This window comes from Magnolia sinica, chromosome 6 (assembly GCF_029962835.1).
Source record: "Magnolia sinica isolate HGM2019 chromosome 6, MsV1, whole genome shotgun sequence".
NCBI lineage: Eukaryota > Viridiplantae > Streptophyta > Magnoliopsida > Magnoliales > Magnoliaceae > Magnolia > Magnolia sinica.
In genome coordinates, this window is record NC_080578.1 from 37,014,368 (window position 1) to 37,039,256 (window position 24,889).

Consider the following 24,889-nt stretch of genomic DNA (forward strand, 5'->3'; position numbering starts at 1 on the left):
CGAACCAAGACTTAGACTAGTCGAATTAAAGCTTAACCAAAGTATAAAAACCCGTATAAGTTTATCATTTGAAAGCACCTAAGGCTACGGTCTTTCTAGGGTCAATTATACCTTAGAAAACTGGACATTGAAGTGTAAAGCTTGAATCTTCAATAGTGCACAATAGATCTTCTGCTTAAAGTGCAGTCAAAGGTGGAGCTTGATCTTCTACTAGAAGTGTTGTATAACTTGAATATACTTTAGCTTGAACTTTCCAATCCCATGTCTTAAACTTATACTTGCACTTTCCAACTTCATGACTTGAACTTGAAGCTTGGTTTCCATAGAAGATGATGAACTTGAGACTTGAAACTTGAACTAATCATCTTAATTCACTTGAACGTGAACCTTCCATCTTGATGAGTGAACCATATCACTAAGTTGTTTTGTCCCATCGAAATTTGACAAACAAGAGTGCTTTATACATTATAGCACTTACAACATTGATTCGGATCGGGTTAGACCGAGTCCAAGTCGACACGGATGAATCACATTGGACTTGTCTACGATCAATAAGAGGTTGAGGAATTTGTTGAGTTTGGAGGAATGACTTTTGCTATGAAGCAAATAATTGAAATTGTCTTATAAATAAAAGGGAGATACAATAACATTCCATAATAGTCCACCTTCAACTAAAAAACATTTTAATATGGGATATTGTGATTGTTCAATTTAAGATATTCTTGCCGCATGCTATATTATATTAATGGTGGGACTCAATGGAATAATGCTTGGAATCACATAATCATGGGCTCCACCTACCAAGGTTAAAAAATGATGGATGGACATGGGTCATGTATCTTAGGACTACTCAATTCAAATTGTAGGTATGTTCTCATGAATAATTTTTGAGTGTGCATGTATATGAATCATTAACGCAGCTTGTATGGAAAATGGCGTTACTTGTGATGCGAACAAACCAACACATTACTTCCTACTGCATATAAATGAATAGTGTAATGTTGCACCCATTTTGCGGGGTCGAGCATAACTCAGCTCTCGAGTTCCAAAACATCACTTATGCAACATATTTAATGATGGATGTATGTTGTTTGTATTAGTGCATAAAACATGGAATAGATTAAGCCAAAGCACGAATATAATTCAGGGATAAGTAAAGAAAGCAAGCGGAAGACTTATAGTGGAAGACTTATAGAAATATATGTGTACAAGTGCAAATCCTCAAGTACATATACATACCAGTCGTAATGTAAGTGTTACTATCAAAATTACAAGTATCGGGATTACATCATTTAATTCCCAAAATAAATCCCAAAGATCCCGCGCATCGAACGAGGCTCACTAGAACCCGTCTCAAAACTCTGCATATAAGAGAAAGCGGCCTTATCATCATCCATCTCCCGCTCTGCCTCAGAGGTCGCCTCAACATCTGCAACATCAGCAACTAAGACAGAGTCAGGTGGGTGTTTAACACCGCCCCAGAACGTGGGAGTGAGTGATCAACTCAGTGGAACAATAAGGCACAGGTTAACATGTTATCAATTCAATCAAGCAGTAATGATAAAGCAGAACAATTAAACATGTCCTAAATACTCTTGTTAATGCAAGGATGTATGCAGAATGATGCGTGCCCTCACGCGTACACTCTCAGCATCTTCATCTTACGTTACGCATGACACCACCTCAAAGTGCACCACATCTACAAAGCACATGCAAATGCAGTGCATGAACATGATTACCAAGTTGTTATTAGTCATTTTCATACAGCAGGATTGGGAAGCTAAAGTACCTTCCTCATATCACCATCCAAACAGTGATCCATTCTAGGGTCGTCAATCCTAGACATCTCATACGATCATATGGTTGTAGGTCGTTGCAAAGGGCTCGTCACCAATCAATGCACGCCTATCATGCCTTCACTACTACACTAAGGCTCGTCACCTCAATGTGGTATCCAGGTATGCTCGAGGTCACTACAAAGGGCTTGTCACCAATCAATGTAGGCCGACAGCGTGAATATAGTGTCCCATATCACCATAATTAGCTCATGAGTTCAGTTGCTCACTGGTCACTACGGGGAGGCTCATCACCCCAGCTAGGCCGACAGCTCGACCACGGTGTCCCATACCACCATGTCCGGCTCATGAGTCTTAGCGGATCAAGGTACCAAGGTTAATAGGATTTCATCGGTAAGTTCGTTACCCTAGATTCAAACAGTAGCGTCCATACATGGTGAACATACATCGGACAATCGGGTTACTTGACGAACTCGACTAGCACGAGCGCACGTTGAGTTGAACGACATAGAGTGCGCAAGCACTCCGCGTGGCCAAACCACTGCTGACAACTCTAATACGACTCGGGTTCGTCTAATCCCGTCCTTTATGGCGAAAGCAATCTCAGCCACAACCTTAAGGCAGATTATCGATTTCCTGGACTATTCATAGTCCCAAACACATTACCCTACAACAGATATTCGTATTCAATGTAGAACAGTAATGGAACAACAGCTTCAATCATGTGGTAACCAAGCATTTGAAGAATATCAACTTAACATAAATGTAAGCATAAGTAAGACTTGAATTTAAATAACAAGGAATGTAACTAGTAAGAAGGAAATCATGCACACTAGTGGGAGAGTCGAGAATCGCTTCTCAACGCCCATACTAGGCTGAAACATCACACTATAGATCATTTAGACATTTCTACAAACACTTAGAATACACAATACAACATATATGACCTATGTTGAAAAACACACATTTGGAAAATCCCCTTTACCAAGGAGTTGTCGCACATACATCTAGCATACATACATGACAAATAATCATGGCAAACACAAGTGCATATTTTATACGCATACGGTACTTTATACATACACGTAGAATACACAAATCTCAATATAACACATGCATATCAGGAACGCTTGTATTTGGAATGCATTGGAGTTCTTCATTATATTCACAAGACTTATATTGATTAACTAAATCAGCCTTTATATCCCATATATATATGGGAAAAGGTACTATGCGCTCGACCTCACGAGTCCGTCCCATGAGGTCGAGCTGTGTGGGCCCCACCATGATGCGTTTTGAACATCTACCCCATCAGTCAGATGCACCATTCCATCGTGGGCCTAGGTCTCAAAAATCAAGTCAATCCGTGACTTGTGTGAGCCACACTACATATAGAAGTGGGGAGGGGTCGTGCACCATTAAAACATTCATAATCATTTTTTGGGCCCACCGAGATGTGGTTTGCAAATCCAGCCCATCCATTATGTGTGTCCCACTTGGATGAGGGTTCAGACCAAGTTTCAGCAGCATTCAAAACTCAGGTGGGCCCCACCAAGTGCTTTTATATGTTTTAACGGTGTCTTCACATGATTTTAGATGGTATGGCCCACCTGAGTTCCGTATACGGCTGATTTTTGGGATATCCCATAATTTAGAGGGGACTCATCAAATGCATGGTGTTGATGGTCGACATGCATCACGGTGGGGCCCACACAGCTCGACCTCACGGGAGCTTATCGTGAGGTCGAGCGCATAGTACCTTTTCCCTATATATATATATATCTGTTATATTAGATAGAATGATTGTAATAGGCTTATTGAAATATATACATTGGAAAAAAAAAAGAGAGGAAATTTTGAGCTTTGGATGGGCTGCAAACGTAAGGATAAAAAACGAGCGGCTCACCAACATTTTTTACTGCCATTTAGATGTCCAACATTTGGATGGTTAGGATCATTTTATTAATGTGATTGTAGTGCTACAATCGATAATATATTAGATTGCTTTGGGGTATGATCAATGTACCACATGTATGGTGGATTAGTAACCAGCAACACCTTTGTTGCACGTGCGACTCTCCTACCTTTAAAAATGAGTAAGAAAAGGTATTTCATTTGGATTACACCGGAATCACGACATTTTGCTGAGATTTCAAAACACACCAAAAGGGTGTATTTGAAATAACTCTTATTCCATTTTCAACCAAATCCAGGGTTGCTCGACACAGAAAGTGACTACTTTGATTTGAAATATTCCCATTTACCTCCAAATCCAATGTGCCAAATGACCACTTCGTATTTTCAAATAATTGTAAGTTTCCTTTGGTTTGTTGACAATCATAAGCAACTCTCATCTGTTATAATTCATTATCAACTCCTCAACACACTTTGTTGGCACTTAATATCATCATCCTTGAGCACTTAACTAGTTTATCATTATTCTTGAGCACTTCACCAATTTACCCAATCCTAGGCAGCTAGTAGCAGACGAATGAAAGCAATGTAGTGTGTGTGTGTGCCATCCAATCTGCCTAGTATTGTCATTTCAGTTTGAAAAACGGGACACTTCACAAAATTAGATTGATCCAATCATCAAGTGCCCCAAGTGGTAATTCATTTTCAAAACCAGACACTTAAAAAATTCAAGCTAATCGGTCAGCCTCCTCATCTTCCAACTTATAAGCCTTAAAGTATCGGTCTTCTAAGTATTGGTCCATCTATTATAAGTTTGTCAATTCTTTACCATGACTTTTAAGGTTTTAGCTGGTTGTCCTTTCCCCCAATGGTGTAGTCGACCTAATGACTTGATTAGCTTTGCTTATAGAGTGTTTAATATTTTTTGTTAGAGCAACCTATTGGATGGGTTGGACACCATATACACATGATGGCTCAATCCATGTGAAAGCAAAAACAACTCAAACCTAAAGGTTTTTGTTTCACCAATTGCCCTATATTGAGAAGAAAAATATTATCATTATAATTTTACCATCATCAAACTAAATATGAGAATTATCAGCTAGATGCAAGTGTATTAACAAGATATGTGAAGAAAATTATAAGCATTACACTTTTTTCATGGCATTACCGAGAAAACCTTCAAATCAAATAGCGTCATTATTGTATTTTAATTAGATTTGACATTAAAGTAATGTAAAAATGTCATTCATTATGATTTTACCGTTGGTTAACCACACATGAGAATTGGTGTTCAAATGCAGATGTTGTCAGAGAGACAAGTAATGATCATTGTACATTTCGTTTACATTACTATGATAACTGGTTGTATACACTTTCTATGCAGGGCAAGTGCGCATGCTACCATGCTTGGCATGGCGTGGAGTGTCCTTTAATTTTGGAATGGGTACAAAATAGACTTAAAAAGGTGTGGTTGAAAGACTTAGTCGTCACTAGTCGATATAGGCCTAGAATCCACGATCGATTATACTCATGGATCACCCTGAGCTAGGGAATCACATATTCCCAACTAAGATGACTCTTGGATATGATCCGTGGTTATAGATTCTAGGTAAAGACTTTGGTCACAAAGAATGAAGAGGTTAATCACCATTTTTTGCTCACACTTACATGTAGTCTCTACCTTACATTTTAGAATTTTTAGAGTTTTGGATGCTCCCGTTTAAGTAACTACCTGATTACAAACAACGTCAGAAACCGATTAGTTAACTACTACTTGACTCAAACTACTACTAGGGATATCGCAATGTCTCAACTTGAATAGGGATTTAAGGAGATGTTAGTTGAAAGGAAAAAAGGCAAAAAGAAATGGCAAGTATGTTAATAATAGATGAAAATAAATAAAAAATCAAGTGACACTTGACTTATGATATGCCAGGATTTGAGAGTTTTGTAGGGCGTGGAGCATATAGTCAAGAGTCACTTGAAGGATAAGTGGAGGTATATGAGAAGGAGAATTTATAATGCAAACAGAGAAAATGAAAATGGCCAATTGGATCGCCCCAGCGCATGTATAGACGTGAAAGGAGGAGGAGAGCTACCACACTCCTTATAAGAAGAGATGATCATGGGTATCAAGTCTTAACCTTACTTTGATAAACTTGAACTACTTAAGATAGCTTTTTATGCTTAAAGTTGATAGACTGAAAGGTTTATATGGTTTGAATAGACTCATTTAATATCACACTTTCATTTCTTACAGACTCTTTTCTCACCGTATGCCCTCACTCTCCTCTCTTACCTTCACACTTGGGTAGAGAAATTGTCTTGAAGTAAAGGAATGATTTTTATTTGTCGAGAATGACATGATTTTTTTATATATAAGAATTGACAACTTTAATGGCAAACATGTCATATTGAGTGATGGGATTAGCTACGGGGTGCCTATCATCCTGGGTGGGTAGTATCGATATGTGACATTTCTTATAATTTCACTACTTTAAAAAGAAAAATGACTGCTTTACCCTTACAACAGCAATTGGATTGATATTCATCCTCAAATCTCTCCCAAAACTATCTTGGGAGATCCTCGAGATTTTGTTGACGTTACCGACAATTCGATTGCTGCCTGACGGTTATTAATTTCACATGCTTAGTATGATGATCTCTATCAGGCCTTGCTCTTAGCTATCGGTTACAATTGAAGATGGGTATGCATGGTTTGTTGGGATGACATATAATCATCCTTTTTTTCCCCTTAGTTTTAAATTCGGTATAAATTCCTCTCACGTCACCCCCTAACACTGGAGAAGTACTTGCAATCATAAAAAATAAGGGGCGCTGTTTCGAATTATAAAACCGAAGGTGTTGTTTTTAACGCTAACCTTTTTACTGTTCTTTTATGTGTTCTTAACGACCGACTTCCCTACAACGTAGACTGGAAGGATCAACGGTCCGTAGCCAACGATCAATTTCACTAAATTCGCCTGGGCCATCCGAGGTGGGCCACTGGATTTTCCACCTCTACTATTTTAGGTAGCCCGGATAATTACGGAACTATCCCTAGAAAACGTCCATCCAAAAGATGACCGAATGTTTTGGATCATAGATAATACTTTTGGTCCGTGGCCCAGTTGATGAATGGTTCCGATGAAACCAATCAGAACAAGGAGGACCGCCAATTCCGCTGGTCCGCCGGACTTCATTCTCTTCTCCGCTTTCAAACCCGAAAAAAATAGCGTCCGCTCATCTCCATATCCGTATTCCACTGTTCATTTTTGTTCCTTTGCTTCGAACCTCTCTCTCAGCCATGGCAGCAGCTGCTTCCTACACCTCATCCCTACCTAACAAAACCGTTGCCTGCGCTAGCTTCAACCCTTCTTCTTTCCCTTCTTCATCTCTCCACTTTCCTTATCCCCTTTCATCCTTCCTCACCTCCTCTCTCTCTACCTCTCACGCCCTGGACTGCCCTGCTTCGGTGCTCCGCTCTGCCACCAACAGAAGGGTTCCTAGAATCCTAGCAGTTGTTGAAGAAGAGCCGATAGCGGCTACTGAGCCCGAAGAAGAAGCGTCGGAAGAGGACGGCAATGGCGGCTTATCCGGAGGCCCGGAGCTTCAACTTCAGACGTCCAAGCTCTACGTTTGCAATCTTCCCAGGAGCTGTGACATTGCCGAGCTTTTGGAGGTTTTCAAGCCGTACGGAACGGTGCAGTCTGTAGAGGTAAATGCAATCTTTTTTTTTATTATAAAATTTTAAAATCTTGAATTTTCATGTGACTGTGTTTGAATAATCTCTAGCTGAGATTTCTCTAGGATGTAAGTCTATAAATATGGGTGTAGGGTTTTGTTTTGAGATACTTCTTTCTTTCCTATATCCCTACCCCCAGAGAAATTCCTTCCCTGGGCCTGTTTGGATGCCTGTAACTTTTCTAAAATGTAACAAAGTTACAGGTGACTTTGTTACAGTTGGTGTTTGGGAGAGGAAAGTCACAAGTAACTTTCTCTCAACCTGTGACTTTCTTACAGGAGAAAGAGGCGAAAATGATACAGGCACTCGAGTTATTTTTCAAGTTACCTGTATCAAAGATACAGGTAAGGGCTTGTTTGGATGCTCGTAACTTTTTTAAGTTGTAAGAAAGTTAAGTTACAGGTAATCCTGTTTGCATGTAAGTTGTAACTTAGTTACAAGTAACTTTGTTTTTGTGTTTGGATAACCTGTAACTTTCTTACAGGTAATAAGTTGGATATTCACACTAGATAGAGTTGAAATAGGGAATCGTTGAAAAATTAGATTGACACATAAAAAAGATGGGATAAAATTATTCCATTTTATTAAGCCCATGTAAATGAATAGTTTGGCCGATGCTTAGGCTAAACTAATCAACAGGTGGGCCATAGAAGTGGGCCCATGTTTTCAAAATGCTAGTAATGTGGGCAAAAAACTTGAGGTAACATATCCAAACAAAAATTTTCATTTCCTTCACAAGATATGTTTACAATGCTTTAAGAGAAAGAAAGTAAAAAACAAATAACATCAAACTAAAGTAATCTATTTAGGAACCATGCTCTCCAAACATACATGCCTTTGGGCAGGGGACACACTATGAAGGAACCCATGTATAAGATTCGGCCGATCTGAAAAGAACCTAAAAGCCTTATACATCATGTCTTAATCGATAGTTGTCATGTTCTCCAACTCCTCCCATAATTTTGTCATCATAAGTGCAGCATCAGTTATAGACTTGAGGGCGACAAATTTGTCTATTGACTTGCAAATGCCATCAAATCTTTATACGACAGTTGATCCGATAGTAGCCTTCTTTTTCTTCGATGGCCTTGAAGTTGAGGTTCCTGTAGTCCTTTTAGTACTTCCTCCAGATTGTTGAGTTTCAGATTGTGTCTCATTCCAAAATGAAGAGTCCATGGGTGCAAATGGTGCATATGCATCGGAGTCAACTGGAGACAACTGGATATCATCAAAGGCATGAGTTGGCACAACATCTTCTTTATCAGGATCAGCTGGAGTTCGTGCATAACTCCCCGTAACAGAATCATCTCCGTATATAAACTCAAACTGCTTAAGAATGGTTATTTCTAATCTTTTTTATATCAAGTTTTGCCTATATTAATTCATTCCAAACCGTTGCTTCGGCAGTCACATATTTTCTTTCATCGTCCCAGCCAAATCCACTCTTGCTCAGCGTAAGCTTATTCAACAGATATTTGCTCTTCAACGGTCGTAATCGATTCCTGCAGTTCTCACTACTCACATGCACGGAAAATGTTTCTTCCACCATTTTGCACAGTTTGTTGATAGTTACCTCTCTAAAAGCATTATCGACTTTTTTTCATAATAATGCTTCATTAAATAGTATATTAGCTATACATTCATCCATATAGTCGGTCCAGTTGATCCGTCTTTCGGCCTTTATTGCTTGGATTTAAAGGTTGCGCCATTACTTAAAAAGATATCACATTTGAAAGTTACTTAAGATATATCAATTGCAAAAAAAATAAAAAAAAATTAAAAAACATTACTCTAAATTGCATCCGCAAATATTACATTCGTATATGAAGACTAAAATCGGGATATGAGCATTAATATTCGTTATAAAAAATTAAAAAGAAGCATTTAGTTATCATTGCTTTGTGGGTGGATTATAGTTTGCCCACATATCAGATGCAATTGCAAGTCTAAAATCTTTCCATCGCTTCTTCTCCCTTCTAACCATGACGGATTCATTCTCAAATTCGTCTTCATCCTCATTATCACTAGCTTCGAATTCTCCGTTAATATCTCCATTTGCGTCAACATCTTCTCCCATATTGTTGTCGTTATTATCATTATTATACTCCAAATCAAGATCTTGATCATGATTTTCATTCACAATGTGATTGTGCAGGATAACACATGCATGAAATATATTCACTTGTGTGCGCATAGGATAGGCCGGGGCAGTCTTCAATATAGGAAATCATGCTTTTAATACTCTAAATGCAACATCATTTCAACCATTATGGGGAAACGATTAGTCGTCACTTCAATAGGATGCTTAACGCAATCGTCGGGCTACATTCCGAATTTCTAAAACCGCCCGGGAATGGGTTGCCTCCTGAGATATTGAATAGTACAAGGTTTTTTCCTTATTTTCAGGTTAGTAAGTACATATTTTGCATTTTATAAATTCAATCCTAAAGTAAGGAAAAATACGTTATACTTCTTTTCCTTAGGGTTGTGTTGGAGCCATAGACGACACACACATTCCAGCCATGGTCGGTTTGAAGGAGCAAGCTAAGTGGCGCAATCGAAAGGGATATATCTCCCAGAATGTCCTAGCAAGCTGTTCTTTTGATTTAAAATTCCAATATATACTAGCTGGGTGGGAGGGATCAACCTCAGATTCACGAATGTTAGCAGATGCTGTAAGCCGAAATAATAAATTGATTGTCTCAACAGGTATTAATTCAAGTCAATCAACAAATACATATTAGTTAGTTAATATGTACCTTAAAATTAAGTAACTTCGGGATTATGTTTCTTGTAGGCAAATATTATTTAGTTGATGCTGGTTTTGCAAATATGCCCGGTTTCCTAGCACCATTCCGTGGAGTTCGATATCACCTTAAGGAATTCAAGCAGGGTTGCGAGCCAAGGACGAAAGAAGAGTTGTTTAATCTTCGTCATTCCTCGTTACAGAATGCTATAGAACGTGCATTTGGAGTATTAAAAGCATGATTTCCTATATTGAAGACTGCCCCGGCCTATCCTATGTGCACACAAGTGAATATAGTTCATGCATGTGTTATCCTGCACAATCACATTGTGAATGAAAATCATGATCAAGATCTTGATTTGGAGTATAATAATGATAATAACGACGACAATATGGGAGAGGATGTTGACACAAATGGAGATATTAACAGAGAATTCGAATCTAGTGATAATGAGGATGAAGACGAATTTGAGAATGAATTCGTCATGGTTAAAAGGGAGAAGAAGCGATGGAAAGATTTTAGACTTGCAATTGCATCTCTGATATGTGGGCAAACTATAATCCACGACGCAATGATAACTATATGCTTCTTTTTAATTCTTTGTAATGAATATTAATGCTCATATCCTGATTTTAGTCTTCCTATATGAATGTAATAATTTGTGGATGCAATTTAGAGTAATGTTTTAAAATTTTTTTTTTTTTTTTTTTGCGATTGATATATCTTAAGTAACTTTCAAATGTGATATCTTTTTAAGGAATGACGCAGCCTTTAAATCCAAGCAATAGAGGCCGAAAGACACAGATCAACTGGATTGACTATATGGATGAATGTATAGCTAATATACTAGTTAATGAAGCATTGTTATGAAGAAAAGCCGATAATGCTTTTAGAGAGGTCACTATCAACAAAGTGTGCAAAATGGTGGAAGAAACATTTTCCGTGCATGTGAGTAGTGAGAACTACAGGAATCGATTACGACTATTGAAGAGCAAATATCTGTTGAATAAGCTTGTGCTGAGCAAGAGTGAATTTGGCTGGGACGATGAAAGAAAATACGTGACTGTCGAACCAACGGTTTGGAATAAGTCATTCCCACTGCTTAAGCAGTTCGAGTCTATATACGGAGATGATTCTGCCACGGGGAGTTATGCACGAATCCAGCTGATCTTGATGAAGAAGATGGTGTGCCAACTCATGCCTTTGGTGATATCCAATTGTTTCCAGTTAACTTCGATGCATATAAACCATTTGCGCTCATGGACTCTTCATTTTGGGATGTGACATAATCTGAAACTCAACAATCTGGAGGAAGTAGTAAAAGAACTTCAGGAACCTCAACTCCAGGGCCATCGAAGAAAAAGAAGACTACTATCGGATCAACTGTCGTAGAAAGATTTGATGGTTTTTGCGGGTAAATAGACAAATTTGTCGCCCTTAAGTCTACAACTGATGTTGCACTTATGACAGCGAAATTATGGGAAGAGTTGGAGAACATGATAACTATTGATGAAGATATGATGTATAAGGCTTTTAGGTTCCTTTCAAATCGGCCGAATCTTATATATGGGTTCCTTCATAGTGTGTCCCCTGCCCAAAGGCATGTATGGTTGGAGAACATGGTTCCTAAATAGATTACTTTAGTTTGATGTTATTTGTTTTTAACTTTCTTTCCCTTAAAGCATTGTAAACATATCTTGTGAAGGAAATGAAAATTTTTGCTTGGATATGTTACATCGAGTTTTTTGCCCACATTACTAGCATTTAGAAAGCATGGGCCCACTTTTATGGCCCACCTGTTGATTAGTTTAGCCTAAGCATCGGCCAAACTATTCATTTACATGGGCTTATTAAAATAGAATAATTTTATCCCATCTTTTTTATGTGTCAATCTGATTTTTCAACAATTCCCTATTTCAACTATCTAGTGTGAATATCCAACTATTACTTGTAAGAAAGTTACAGGTTATCCAAACACAAAAACAAAGTTACTTGTAACTAAGTTACAACTTACATTCAAACATGATTACCTGTAACTTACTTACACCTGTAAGTAAGTTACATGCAACTTTCTTACAACTTAAAAAAGTTACAGGCATCCAAACATGCCCTTATTTTTTCCGTCGGGGTTGACGGAGGCAGTTTGGCTAGAGGCGTGGGTAATGTCCAATGGTCTGTGGGCTCCAGCATCTTGTATTTTTTTTATCCATGCCGTCTATTCATTATTTTAGATCGTTTTATGGCTTGATTCTAAAAATGAGGCATATCTAAATCTCAGGTGGACCACACCACACAAAATAGTAATGATTGAAAGTCCACCATTTAAAAACTCCTTGGGCCACTGTAATGTTTGTTTCACTCCTTGGGCTGATGACTTAAAATGATTTAGAATAATGGGTAGATGGTGTGAATAAAACAAATACATCATAGTGGGGCCCAAATCTGTTTTACATCATAGTGGGACCACACCACATGAAACAGTGGTGACATAATGTATAGAATTTTATCAATGCCATTCCATTGTTCATTTTGTATAAGTGGGGCTTGTTGGTCAGTGCAACTTGTCCCCAACTAGGTCCCAAATATGTTTTAACATATGGTTTTTTAAACACTCCTAATTTCTATTTGCATTGAGATTCCTACACCTCCTCAGGTGTTTTGAAATTGAGTGCCCACTGCATTGTTAACATATCCAGTTTCAAACAGTCCCAAGTTCCATTTGCATCTGGATTCTTGCCTGTTGTCAAATGGTGAGAAATTGAGGGTACATCGAAGTGTTAAGATATCTGGTTTTAAACAGTCCCTTGATATTGGTCCATTTTAATAATGTCCCACTTTGAGATTTTGACTGCTAATGCAGAATTTGGTAGAAGCAGCTTCCTATGCTTGTGATTTCTCTTTAACCTATCCTTGCCAACAAGAGTCACTCCTGTGGGAAATTTTTGCCTGGATATCTTACTTCAAGTTTTTTTCTTTTTTTTTCCTACATTACAAGCATTTTGAAAACATGAGCCCACTTTTATGGCCCACTTGCTGATTTGTTTAGCCTAAGAATCAACCAAACTATACATTTACATGGGCTTAATAAAATGGAATAATTTTATCCAACTTTTTTTACGCGTTAATCTGATTTTTCAACGATTCCCTATTTCAAGATCTACTTAGCGTGAATATGCAACTTATTACCTATAATAAAGTTACAAATTATCCAAACACAAAAAGTAAGTTACTTGTAAGTAAGTTACAACTTACATCCAAACAGGATTACCTGTAACTTTCTTTCACCTGTAAGTAACTTACATGTAACCTTCTTACAACTTAAAAAAGTTACAGGCATCCAAACAGGCCCTAAAACTCTAGTTCACCAAATTTAAAGGTCTTATAGCATGTATATTGTTGTCTATCCTTGTGGTGGATAATCAACATCTCTCCTTCATCTTCGTGCATGTTTCCGTGCAACTAAAAAGACAATCATGGTTATGCATTCGAAGTAATTCCATTCATGGAAATTTTAAAATTGGTGTATTCCATCTTTCCCGACACGAGCAAACAAAATGTTTAAGCCTGGAGGTGATGTAACATATTTCATCAAATGTATAAGAAGCTTTTGCAATTCATAGCAATTTTCCAGCCTAAGAAATGACTTCATAGAGTTGCCTTTGACAGTTAGAGTTGGGCACGGGATGACTCGACTCATCTCACTCAACTCGTTCGACTCGTTTAGACCCAACTCGACCTGAACCAAATGGGTGAGTCGGTTCGAACTGAGTAGGCTTCGCACAATCCGAATTCAAACCGAGACGAGTTCGAGTTACCCAGTAACTCGACCCGACTCGTCCTGAAACTCGATCCGGTCAAACTCGACTCAATCTGAAACTGACTTGACTCGGATTCAGGTGTATATATAATAAAAAACCCTAATTTTTAAGTATCTCTAACCCTATACGCCGCACCCGACCTGATAGGAAACTCCCTCTCCCTCCGTCTCCTCTTCCAAGCCCGACAACCACCTACCACCATCACCCCCCCCCCCCCCCCCCCCCCCCTTCTCCTCTCCACTCCCTCCCTCCCTCCCTCCTCTTTCAAACCCGGCAGCCACCCACCACCATCACCACCCTCCACTCTCTCTCTCCTCTCTACTCCCTCCCTCCCTCCTCTTTCAAACCCGGGAGCCACCCACCACCATCACCACCCTCCACTCTCTCTCCTTTCCACTCCCTCCCTCATCTCTTGATCTGAATCGATGCCAACTCGAACCGACTCGGTACTTTTGACTGGGTCAGACTTGGTCCAAATTAGTCTAGGCTAGACCCAGACTCGGATCGGTTCAAGCAGGCTGGACTCGGTGTCGAGTCGAGTTCAGGTCAGGCCTATTTCAAAACAGGATCGAGTCGGGTCAGCCCTAACTCGGTCCGGCTCGACTCGATGCCCAGCTCTATCGACAGTAATCAGATTGGAGAGCTGAAAACACACACAGAACAGTTGCGTCTCCCTCACCTTAGGCCTAAAGACATCAATCATGATCTTGCTTTAATCATCTGTAATCGCTCCCCTAATCCCACATATCCTAGATTGCATTTAGAGGAGTCATTCGAGTTGGGCTTCCACCAACCAAAGAGGGGCAAGACCAAAAAGGCACCAGATGAGGCTCGGGGCTTCATTCACCACTAATGACCAATTATAAATGAAAACTGAGGTGTTAATCCTTTGAAACTCTAGATGCAAAATTTAAAGGGTTTTTTTATTTATTTTATTTATTTATATTTATTTATTTATTTATTTTATTTTTTATTTTTTTCGGTTCTTTTGGTTTTCTTGTGCTTGAAAGTTCAGGTATTTCTTTCTTTCCAAACTTATAAAGACGTCCAATGGAAGCATTCTTCACAAGATCTTGCCCTTTGCTAGAAATTGTCCTTAGCCTCAATTTATCATCATGTTGTGTAGCTTCCAATTGAACATCCAAGCCATGCTGATAAAATTTTTATAAAGACCCCCAAATCTTTCATGGTACATTGAAATGGATGAACTAGTGATGTATCAATTCCCTCTTCCTTCTTTCACAATTGAACAATAAAGGGAGCCTCCAACCTTACATAGGGAAAGTAGGAGCTCGTAGCGTAAGAAACTGCACTTGTCCAGTTCCAAATGCGTTCATCCTCCCCATGATGGGCAAGGCACAAGTTGTTGATTATGCCCAACAAGAGGATGGTGATGTACCAATTCCCTTTTCCTTCTTACACAAGCCAATAAGCAAGGAAGGGAGCCTTCAACCTTATATGGGGAATGGAAAGTAGGTGCTAGCAGTATGAGAAACTGCCGGCATCCATTTTCAAATGCGTTTATCCTCTCCATGACAAGCAAGGCACAAGTTGTTAAGTATGCCCAATAGGATAGTGAGCTCCACTTCTTCATCCTTTCAAGTACCTTCTGAAAGCGATGTTACATGATGGTTACCTCCCAAAGTTTCATAGGACACTTTGACCATTAGCTCTTTTGAAGAGTCCACCCTGCAAGGACTGGGGAACCCATGTGTAGAGTTTCATAAACCATGCACACATCCTCTCAAAATTTCATTTTTTTTTTCCCCTAGCAAAAATGGTGTTGCTTCCCAAAATCTCACCCAGTCACCCAATCTTACCTCAAACCTCATTCCTTCCCTATGGATCCTCCCAACTTCTCTTTGCTTGTCCCTGATCTTGGAAGTGCTTCTCCACGCTCCTGAGCCATTTTCCTTCTACATCTCCTGGATCCCACCTTCTATTCTCAAAATGATATTAGGGCCCGTTTGGCCGGGTGGATTGAAAGGGATTGAATGGTATTAGGGTGGATGGCATGGATTTCGAGGTAATGATGGTGTTGTCAGTGGATTGTCTTGAGATACATGGGATTGCTACTGCCCTGGATTGCTATATCTAGTCTGTTTGGCACGCCCGGCCAATCCCGGGATTAAACCTTCCCATCCCATCGAATCCCTCGAACCAAACACGTCTCAGGCAAATTTGTATGGATTAAGGTGGATTGGATGGGATTTAAAGGTAATGATGCTGTTGTCAGTGGATTGTCTCAAGACCCATGGGATTGGGATCAGATCACCGACTCTGTTTGGCACGCCCGGCCAATCCCAGGATTTAACTTCCAATCCCTTCCAATACCCTCCAATACCTTCCAATCCGACCGGCCAAACGGGCCCTTAATGGGTTTAGGATGGGTTTGATGTCCTGAGTTTTTCAGTTCTACTGCCCAAATAAATAATGGGCTACATTTCAAGTTTAAGCTACAAATTACCAATCTTGATTTGGCGAAAAAAAAAGAAGCGGAGACATAATACCTTTCACAAAAAAAAACAAAAAAAAAGCAGCAGCAGAGAAGTAATGTTATGTGATGTGTGTTTCCTGTGCCACCAAAATGCACAGGAAAACATGTACTAGTTACTGTTGCTGAAGGTTCACTTGAAAGTTAGGCTACATCAAATGGACCCTTAAACATTGAATATAATTACAAAAATGAAGAAGCTGTTTTTGTTTACAGAATTTTATTCAAGTCTCATGCCCGTCATGATGCTTTTGTGCTTCCACGAAGAAATTTCTAATGAAGTGCAGTGTCTATTGTGTGAAAGTGTATGGCTTTTGAATTCAATATTTTATAATACACTTCTCGTACTAGCTCGCAAAGCTATAGTGAACAAATACATCTGCTTCATTGGACAAGTGGTTGAGATTGGTTGTTCACCTTTTTCTTTCTAGAAAAACAACCACACTTAATAAAGCAAGAACGAAACGAAGCACCACAAAAGGAATGTTGTCAAGGAACCACACAAATGAGTGACCCTCTTGACACAGACACAAGGCCACCTTGAAAAGAAAACACTTAAAGGGTGGAAACAGAAGCTAGATGGCTGTAGCCCCTCGTGCAATGTTACTTGCATAGGTGGCATAGATGCCAAGTATCAAAGTGGCTCTTCATTGCAAACTCCAAAAATCTAGGCATGGGAACATTTTTGTGAGAGTCTGTCCCCTGCAAGCTGTGTTGTAGGGGACTTACATGCAAGCAAAACTAATGGGGGCTTGGGTGGGCCCCACTGCAATATGTATGTGAAATCCACTTCCACCATTAGGTACCTGACCTCATTTTAGGCCCATGACCTAAAAATCAGGTTGGTTTGTGATTCAGGTGAGCTGCATGATCAGAAATAGTTTATAGGGGGACGGTTACCCTCCAAACTATTTCACTTGGTGCCGGCCACCTAAATTGTAAACCAACCTGATTTTTGGGCCCAACACCCAATGTGCAATGACACACTAGATGGTTAGAGTGGATTTCATATACACATCACTGTGGCCCATCTCAGCCCTCCCTCGGTTTGCCCGCCTGGATCCTGGACGTTGGTATGCACACTCACCCTACCCGCGGCCTAAAGTGTGAAGATGCATCTGATTGTCGGAGTGAATTTCACATACACATCACGATGGGCCTTGTAAAAATCAAGGTTGTGTGTGTATCTCCCAACTATTTCCCTTGGTATGGCCCATGTGAATCACAAACCAGCTGATTTTTAGGTGTTGGGCCTCACATGGGCTGATGCATCAATGTTCGAAGTGGATTTCACATACACATCATGGTGGGGTCCACCAAGGCCTATTCCCACGAAATGGTCTCTTGCAGCACAACTCACAGAAGATCAGAACTCCGCTTTCGTACACAAATAAATAATATTTTAATTAAATAAATAAAATTGACAAATAAAGTTAAATGATGAAACATCAGAAGCAAAGGATGTTCACATAGTTCTAATACTAACCAATTATTATAATCTAAACACAAACAACTTATTGACAAAACATTGAAATCACACATAATCATATCAAGAAATAGTAATCTAGAATAACATCACTTTCTCTCTTAAAAAATTAGAGAACCCCAACAAAAGGGATAAAAAAGCAAGGAAAACAACAAAGGCTGTGCTTTTTTTGGACTCATGGTACTTACAAGGAAAAAAGGAACGTGAATTTAAATAGTGAGTAGTTTATTTAACTACAAGAGAATGGAGGCAAGCATCAAGGTTATGAGGGAGGGAGTCCACACACTAAAGCCTATTCCACCATCACTGAGGTGGGAATTCTTCCCTTAGGGCTTGTTTGTTTCCAATTTACTACTTGCAAATGCAGGCAATTGAGTAATCATTACTTACCATCGTAAATGGTATGAATTTCCTCCATTTCACCCCTACTATTTTCTTTGTTTGATTTCAAAAGTGAATAATAAAATCAATCATCATTGTTAATTCCCAGCGTTTGATTCGTGGTTGAAGGAGGGAAATGCAAATGCTTTCCATGGTATGGTGCTCCGCAGACTAGTGGTCGGTGCTCCTAGGGCCCCAACAATATGTATGCGTTTTATCCACTTCAAAGGTCCATTTTTTCCATATGATTTTAGAGGTTTTCTCCCAAAAAATGAGGCATCTCTAAATCCCAGGTGGACCACACCATAGGAAAATGTTTGTGGCCTCTAAGAAGTTTCTAATGGTGAGTGTCCAATCAATGATGTTTCCTGTGATGCAGTCGACTTGAGATTTGGATCTGACTCAATTGTGGCCTCATATCATAAAATAATCTTGAAAAACACATGGGTGAAACACATACATCATGGTGGGGGCCAAAGAGTGTGGGGAGTACAAATTTGGGTGCGCGTTAGGACTACCATGGCTGCAGAGGCGTCTTGTCTTAGCCTCGAGAACAAAGTGGGATTTCTCTTGGATTTCCAATGGGAATCATGAAGATATCCCCTGTAACGATTGTAAATACCAGGTTGAAAGTCGCCTGTAATTACGACCTGTATCAAACACTTTTCATTTGCAATAATTATGCAGTTACACATTCTTTCATTTAAGTCCCACCATTTACAGCAAAACAAACAGGCCCTTAGGGTCCGCTTGGATTTGTTGAAATGTAAATTGAGGAAACGTCATTTTCGTGAAAATGACATTTCCCTTGTTTTTTGTTTTTTTGTAAATTTCATGGAAATGCCTTTTCCATTTCCCTCTCAGTTCTTGAAAAATGCTCCTTCTTGAGCCCCATCAACCGATGGATATCTAAATCCTGATTACTACCCAACGGCAAAAGAATGGCCCTTCTTTTTTAAAGTGCCCTACATGATAGTCACATGTGTCTCCGCCTATCTTCTAAGTTCCCCACACGTGCAACCGTCCATCTACAAGTGCCCCTCATCACATGTGCAGCATGTGCCGTCACCCATCCTAAAGCACCACACATGTGTAACACATGCCACCCTTATCACCTTTCGCCCTACATGTGCCACATGTGTTGTTGAGCCACATGTGCCACATGGCCGTTGCCTGTCTTTAAGCACTACATGTGTGACATGCTAATGTGCAACATATACAACATGTGCCACTGACCACCTTAAAGTGCCCCACATGTGCAAATGTCTATTCAAGTGCTCCACATGTGCCAAATGTGGCGCAATACATCTTAAGGCACCATACATGTGCCAATGTGCCACATATGTGACATGTACAACCACCCATCATCAAGTATGTCAACATGCCACATGCCCCAATGTGCCACATGTGCAACATATGCCGCTCTCATCTTCAAGTACCATGTGAAATTGTACCGTATGTGCTATTGCGCTATATGTTGCCATCCATCTTTAAGTGCCTCACATATGCCACATGTAGAACATATGCCCCCATCTATCTTCAAACATTCCACAAGTGCCAATGTGTCACTTGTAAGAGTGTGATGCATGTGCCACAACCCATCTTCAGTGCACACAAGCCTTTTGTCTTTGAGTAAAGTTTTCATTTTAAAAAAATCCCTTTTTTTTCCCAAACAACAGATTTGGAACTGAAAAAAAATTAAAAAAATCCAAGAAAATCTTGTTGAAAAGCAATAAAGGGAAATGACTTTTCATTTCTCGTTGTTTTTTGAAATGGCGTTTCCTGGAAAACACTATTTTCCTCTATCTTTTTTCCACAAAGGCAAACTGGCCCTTAATAGTCTCCACAGAGAAGGATTTGCTGGTGAAGATCCTCCCATTCCTTTCCACACACACCACTTGAGTGTGGGAGGGAGATCACACAAAGAAGCCTAATGCACCATTAAAGTGGGAATTCTTCACTTTATAATCTCGCTAGGGAAGGATTTGCTGATGAAGATCCTCCCTTTCCTTTCCACACATACCACATGAGGGAGGCCACACACTGAAGCCTAATCCACCACTGAAGCGGGAATTCTTCTTGTAATTATCTCGCAAGAGAAGGATTTGCTGATGAAGATCCAGCTACCATACACCGAAGCTTAATCCACCATTGAGGTGGGGATTCTTCTTGTAATAATTTCTCAAGAGAAGGATCTGCTGACAAATATCCTCCCATTCCTTTCCACACACACTGCATGATGGCATAGGGAAGCAAGTTCCAAAATACATTCCTCCTAACCGAGAAACAACTCCCTGTCTGTCAACCCAAGAATGAGGATTTGCTGCTGAAGATCCTCCCATGCCTTTCTACACTCACTCACCACATGATAGCAAAGGAAGAACTTCACAATATATTCCTCTTGCGAAACAGCCCTGTTTGTTGACCCAAGAAGGAGGTTTTTCACACAATCACACAAGAAGAAAAAGGGAATCAAGAAAATACCTTCGAATCCTTCATCCTGAAGCCAATGGTGATGAATTTTTGTTGCCATGTTAGAGTTCATTGCTTTTTTCTCTAGATAATATCGATTATATTCTCTGGTTCTCCCTTGTATCTTTTTGTATTTCCTTATTGTTTACATTCCTTAGATTTGTATCCTCAAGCTGTATATTATGTTTGTAAACAGTTGATGATAACCTATTTATTTTATTCTTACTTATATGTTTTTACAACAGAGGAAACTCTGCACTGTTCTTCTGAGAAGTTTTCAATATCTTCAGATTCGTCGGAGTACTTGATTTTTCTCCCTGATCCCTATGCTTTGTTTCACTTTCTAAGGAACATGCTTCCGTACCAGAATTTTCTTGTAGTTACCATGGAGAGCATGTTTTGGTGTCTCTATGATTTTGCTGATGCTGAGTTATTGCTGCATGATGAATGAAATGGTTGCCAGCATGATCTTTCAATGCATAGACGACTCCTATACAAGTAAACATTTATCTTGCATGATGCAAAGTGCCATATTTTAAGGTTGTCGACTTTACTTTTGGACCCTACTTTCTGGGTCATCTATTCATCTTGTTTCAAGTGAAATACTATCCATTAGGTGGAAAAAGTAAAAAAGAAAATTTGTGGAATGATTTGTTGTTTGATGGTTTGCGCTGGTTTTTTGTTTGGTTTTCTGTACTTATGTAATTGTCCTCTGTCTGCATTTAACGTGCAATTGTATATAAGATTCAGTGATTTAAAGTTATCAAAATTTGGTTTGGACTTTCGACTGTTTGTAGGTTTCACGGAATACTGAGACGGGCTTAAGTCGAGGATCCGGTTATGTTACGATGAGTTCTATTCCTGAAGCTAAAGCAGCAATTGCTGCTTTGGATGGATCTGTAAGTTCCAAACAAGCCGCTGTGGAACTTAAACCTTTTCTATTTTGTTCTTTTTCTTCTTCTTCTTTCTGTTGATTTTAACATGCCTCTTTCATCTGTTTACTTTTTCTAGGATTTAGGTGGGCGTGAAATGCACGTTAGATTTTCAGTTGATTTATTTTCTAGAAAAAAAGATACCGGTGCTCTGAATTCTGCCATGAAGAACATAGTTTTTGAAAGCCCGTATAAAGCGTATGTTGGCAATCTTGCATGGTCTGTGAGACCTGAAGATTTGAGAGAACATTTTAGCCAATTTGGAAATGTGGTCAGCACCAGGGTTCTGTACGATCGTAAAGCAGGGAAAAGCCGTGTCTATGGATTTATTTCCTTCTCTTCAGCTGCAGAACTTGAGGCTGCGAAATCTTCAAGTGGAAAGGTAAAGTCATTTTATCTTCTTTATGATTTCATGCATAAGGGTCCATCTCTTTCAGTCTTCTTCATTCATTTCTTCTCTTTTTTCACTGTACAATTTTGACAGGCAGTTACCTCCTGAAATGGCAATTTGATTGAGGGTGTATGCGATGTTCTGCTTTCTGCTTTCTGCTTTCATTAGTGGATGGGAACTGGGAAGTGCTCCATCCAAATCCTAATTGGGGTAAAAGCAGGACCTTCCTGTTCTTGTCCCAATTGAGATTTAGGGCCGAAAGAAGCGAGAAAAAAACCCACTCGCTCAAACCCAAAGTGGTCAAAACAATCTTTCTACTCTTGTTTCATTGACACTTCCTGTTCATTTGTCTTGAACAGGAGTTCCGTGGGCGTACATTATTGGTGAGGGAAATTTTTAAAAAGGAGTGAGCCATGATGGTAGCAGTCAAAAAGTTTTGTGACTATTTCTTGCCATCAGAGCCAAATTCCCTCATAAATCTAGAAAAGACAAGAGTAGCTTAGGCCCACCATACTGCATGGTCCTGCTGATTCCTGAACTCGCCATGCTTGTGTCTCATATCGGAGTGAGTGCTGCTGAAATTTTTACTAGATGTGAACATCAGATCCCGATATTGGAGGAATTCCCCATCCACGACTATTAATCCGTACTTTTTGTGTTTTGTGAAGATCTCTATGAATACTTATATCATGATCCTATAACAAGATTACTCAATTGTTTTGGCTGCTTCGAGCAAGCGATCTCATTGTTTGATTTTTTATAGTTACTATCATGGGTATGGACACAGAGACAGGCTGTACAACATGGCAATTGCAACAAAATCCAGTCATGTATACATGCATACATACACATGTACTTACAACCCGACACGGTATATTGATCCAACCAGGTATGTTACAGTATTATAACAAAGTTATTTTGTATTATTGCTCCATTGTCTTTGCGATGACTGCAGTTTCATAACTTGTTGGCTTGATTAAGCTGGTAAAAGGACAGACTTAAATAAAATTACAATACCAAAACTTACAAATTCATGTCATTAGCTGTTCTATCACGATTAAGATTGCATTCTCATTATTGGTTTCTCCATCCTTTCCAAAAGTCTGGTTTGCACAGGCTCAGGTATCCGTACTATACAGTTGGTAGTTATTTGGGTATGTCACACCTGGCTCATGTGTGACCCACGTGTGAAAAATGAAGGGTATTTTTGTATATGTGACAATTCACAAAAATACCCTGTTTTTACATGCATGTGGGTGACACATGAGGCGCGTGCATTGTTTGAATTATCTCTGATATTATTGAAATATCTCCGATATTATTGTTATCTCCAGCTTGGCGATACCGATAACACCAGTAGTATTAGAAATTCCAAGCATCAACAATGTATTACTTAGTACCACCAACGAATCGATATCGCCAATATTTTTCAATCGTGTAAATTCCAGGCATCGCTTGTATTGTGGATGTATCAATATCGCCAATGTATTGCCAAAAATTTTTACTATGTAAATTCTAGGTGACGCTTGTATCACAAGTGCATCGGTGATATTTCAATAATATCGCCAATGTAGAGATATCATAGAAAGTTTATTTATTAAAAAAAATCTATTTCAATTTTTTTATGAGCGCATTTTTGTATGCAGTTTTCAATCTGTCGTTGCTAATATTCATAATATCTCAATATTATCATTATCGCAACATGTGTGATATCAAGACCACAATCTTTTGATTCCATTCATGTTGTTGATGATTTCTTTGCAAAATATCATGAGTTGTCAATATTCTGCTTTTAAGCCCCTATTAAATATCATGAGTTGGATGGATTGGGTGGTTAAATTGGATGGATGGGATGGTTAGACTGTTTCTTACGATGACACATGCTTTTAAGCCCCCATTAAGTGAAAACTTATTGTGTATACATTCTTTTTGCAAATTTGTTATTCCTAAATATGTAAACATGTGTATTTTAGCATCTCCTGAAGTTTCATTGAAAATTCTACCGTTTTTCCCAGGTTTTCTTGCATTTATGGTTATCAGCGATATCGATATTGTTTCCGTATCCGCGACAAGCGAAACTTGTAGCGATACTGATACTTCAAACACTGGTTTGCGTGTGAAATATCCAAACAGTAGTTGATTTTTGAGGGGTGCTTGGCAACATGAAACCCCTTTTGTTATCTTCTTTGTCTAATTTTACTTGGTTTATCTTCTTTGTCTAATTTTACTTGGTTTATTTATGAATACAATTGTAATTGTAGCTAGGGCTGGGCATCGAGTTGAGTTGGACTGAGTTAGGGCTGACCCGACTCGATCTGGTTTTGAAATAGACCTGACTCGAACTCAACCCGACTCAGTACTGAGTCCAGCATGCTTGACTTGATCTAAGTCCAGGTTTGGCCTGGACTAATCCGGACCGAGTCCGACCTAGTCACAGGTACCAAGTCGGGTTGAATGCAGCAGGTATCCATCAAATCTGGAGTTTTTATTTATTTATATGTACGAGTTGGGTTTTGGACTGAGTCGAGTCAGTACCGAGTTGGATTTTGGGTCGGGTTGAGTCGAGTTACTGGTGACCTGAACTCATCTCGGTTTGAGTTCAGATTGGATGTAGTCTACTTGGTTCGGATCGACTCACCCACTCGGTTCAGGTCTGAGTCGGGTCTGAATGAGTCGGACGAGTCGAGTCGAGTTGTCCCGTGCCCAGCTC

General features: G+C 39.3%; 1 protein-coding gene across 3 annotated transcripts; it reads left to right on the forward strand.

Moving 5' to 3' along the window:
- The first annotated feature begins 6,929 nt into the window (after positions 1–6,929).
- LOC131248659 (28 kDa ribonucleoprotein, chloroplastic) lies at positions 6,930–24,193 on the forward strand. 3 transcript variants are annotated; one of them, XR_009172328.1, is made up of 6 exons: positions 6,930–7,431; positions 21,654–21,755; positions 21,868–22,170; positions 22,539–22,744; positions 22,943–23,068; positions 23,514–24,193. XR_009172328.1 is itself a non-coding variant. In XM_058249042.1 (4 exons), exons 1-4 carry the CDS (start codon positions 7,021–7,023, stop codon positions 22,587–22,589), a joined length of 867 nt encoding a protein of 288 aa, XP_058105025.1. In that variant the 5' UTR covers positions 6,930–7,020; the 3' UTR covers positions 22,590–22,911. The 3 variants fall into 3 exon arrangements, 1 of the variants encoding a protein (XP_058105025.1); XR_009172327.1 differs by lacking the exon at positions 23,514–24,193 and having other exon boundaries at positions 22,943–23,113; XM_058249042.1 differs by lacking the exons at positions 22,943–23,068; positions 23,514–24,193 and having other exon boundaries at positions 22,539–22,911.
- Positions 24,194–24,889: the final 696 nt, after the last annotated feature.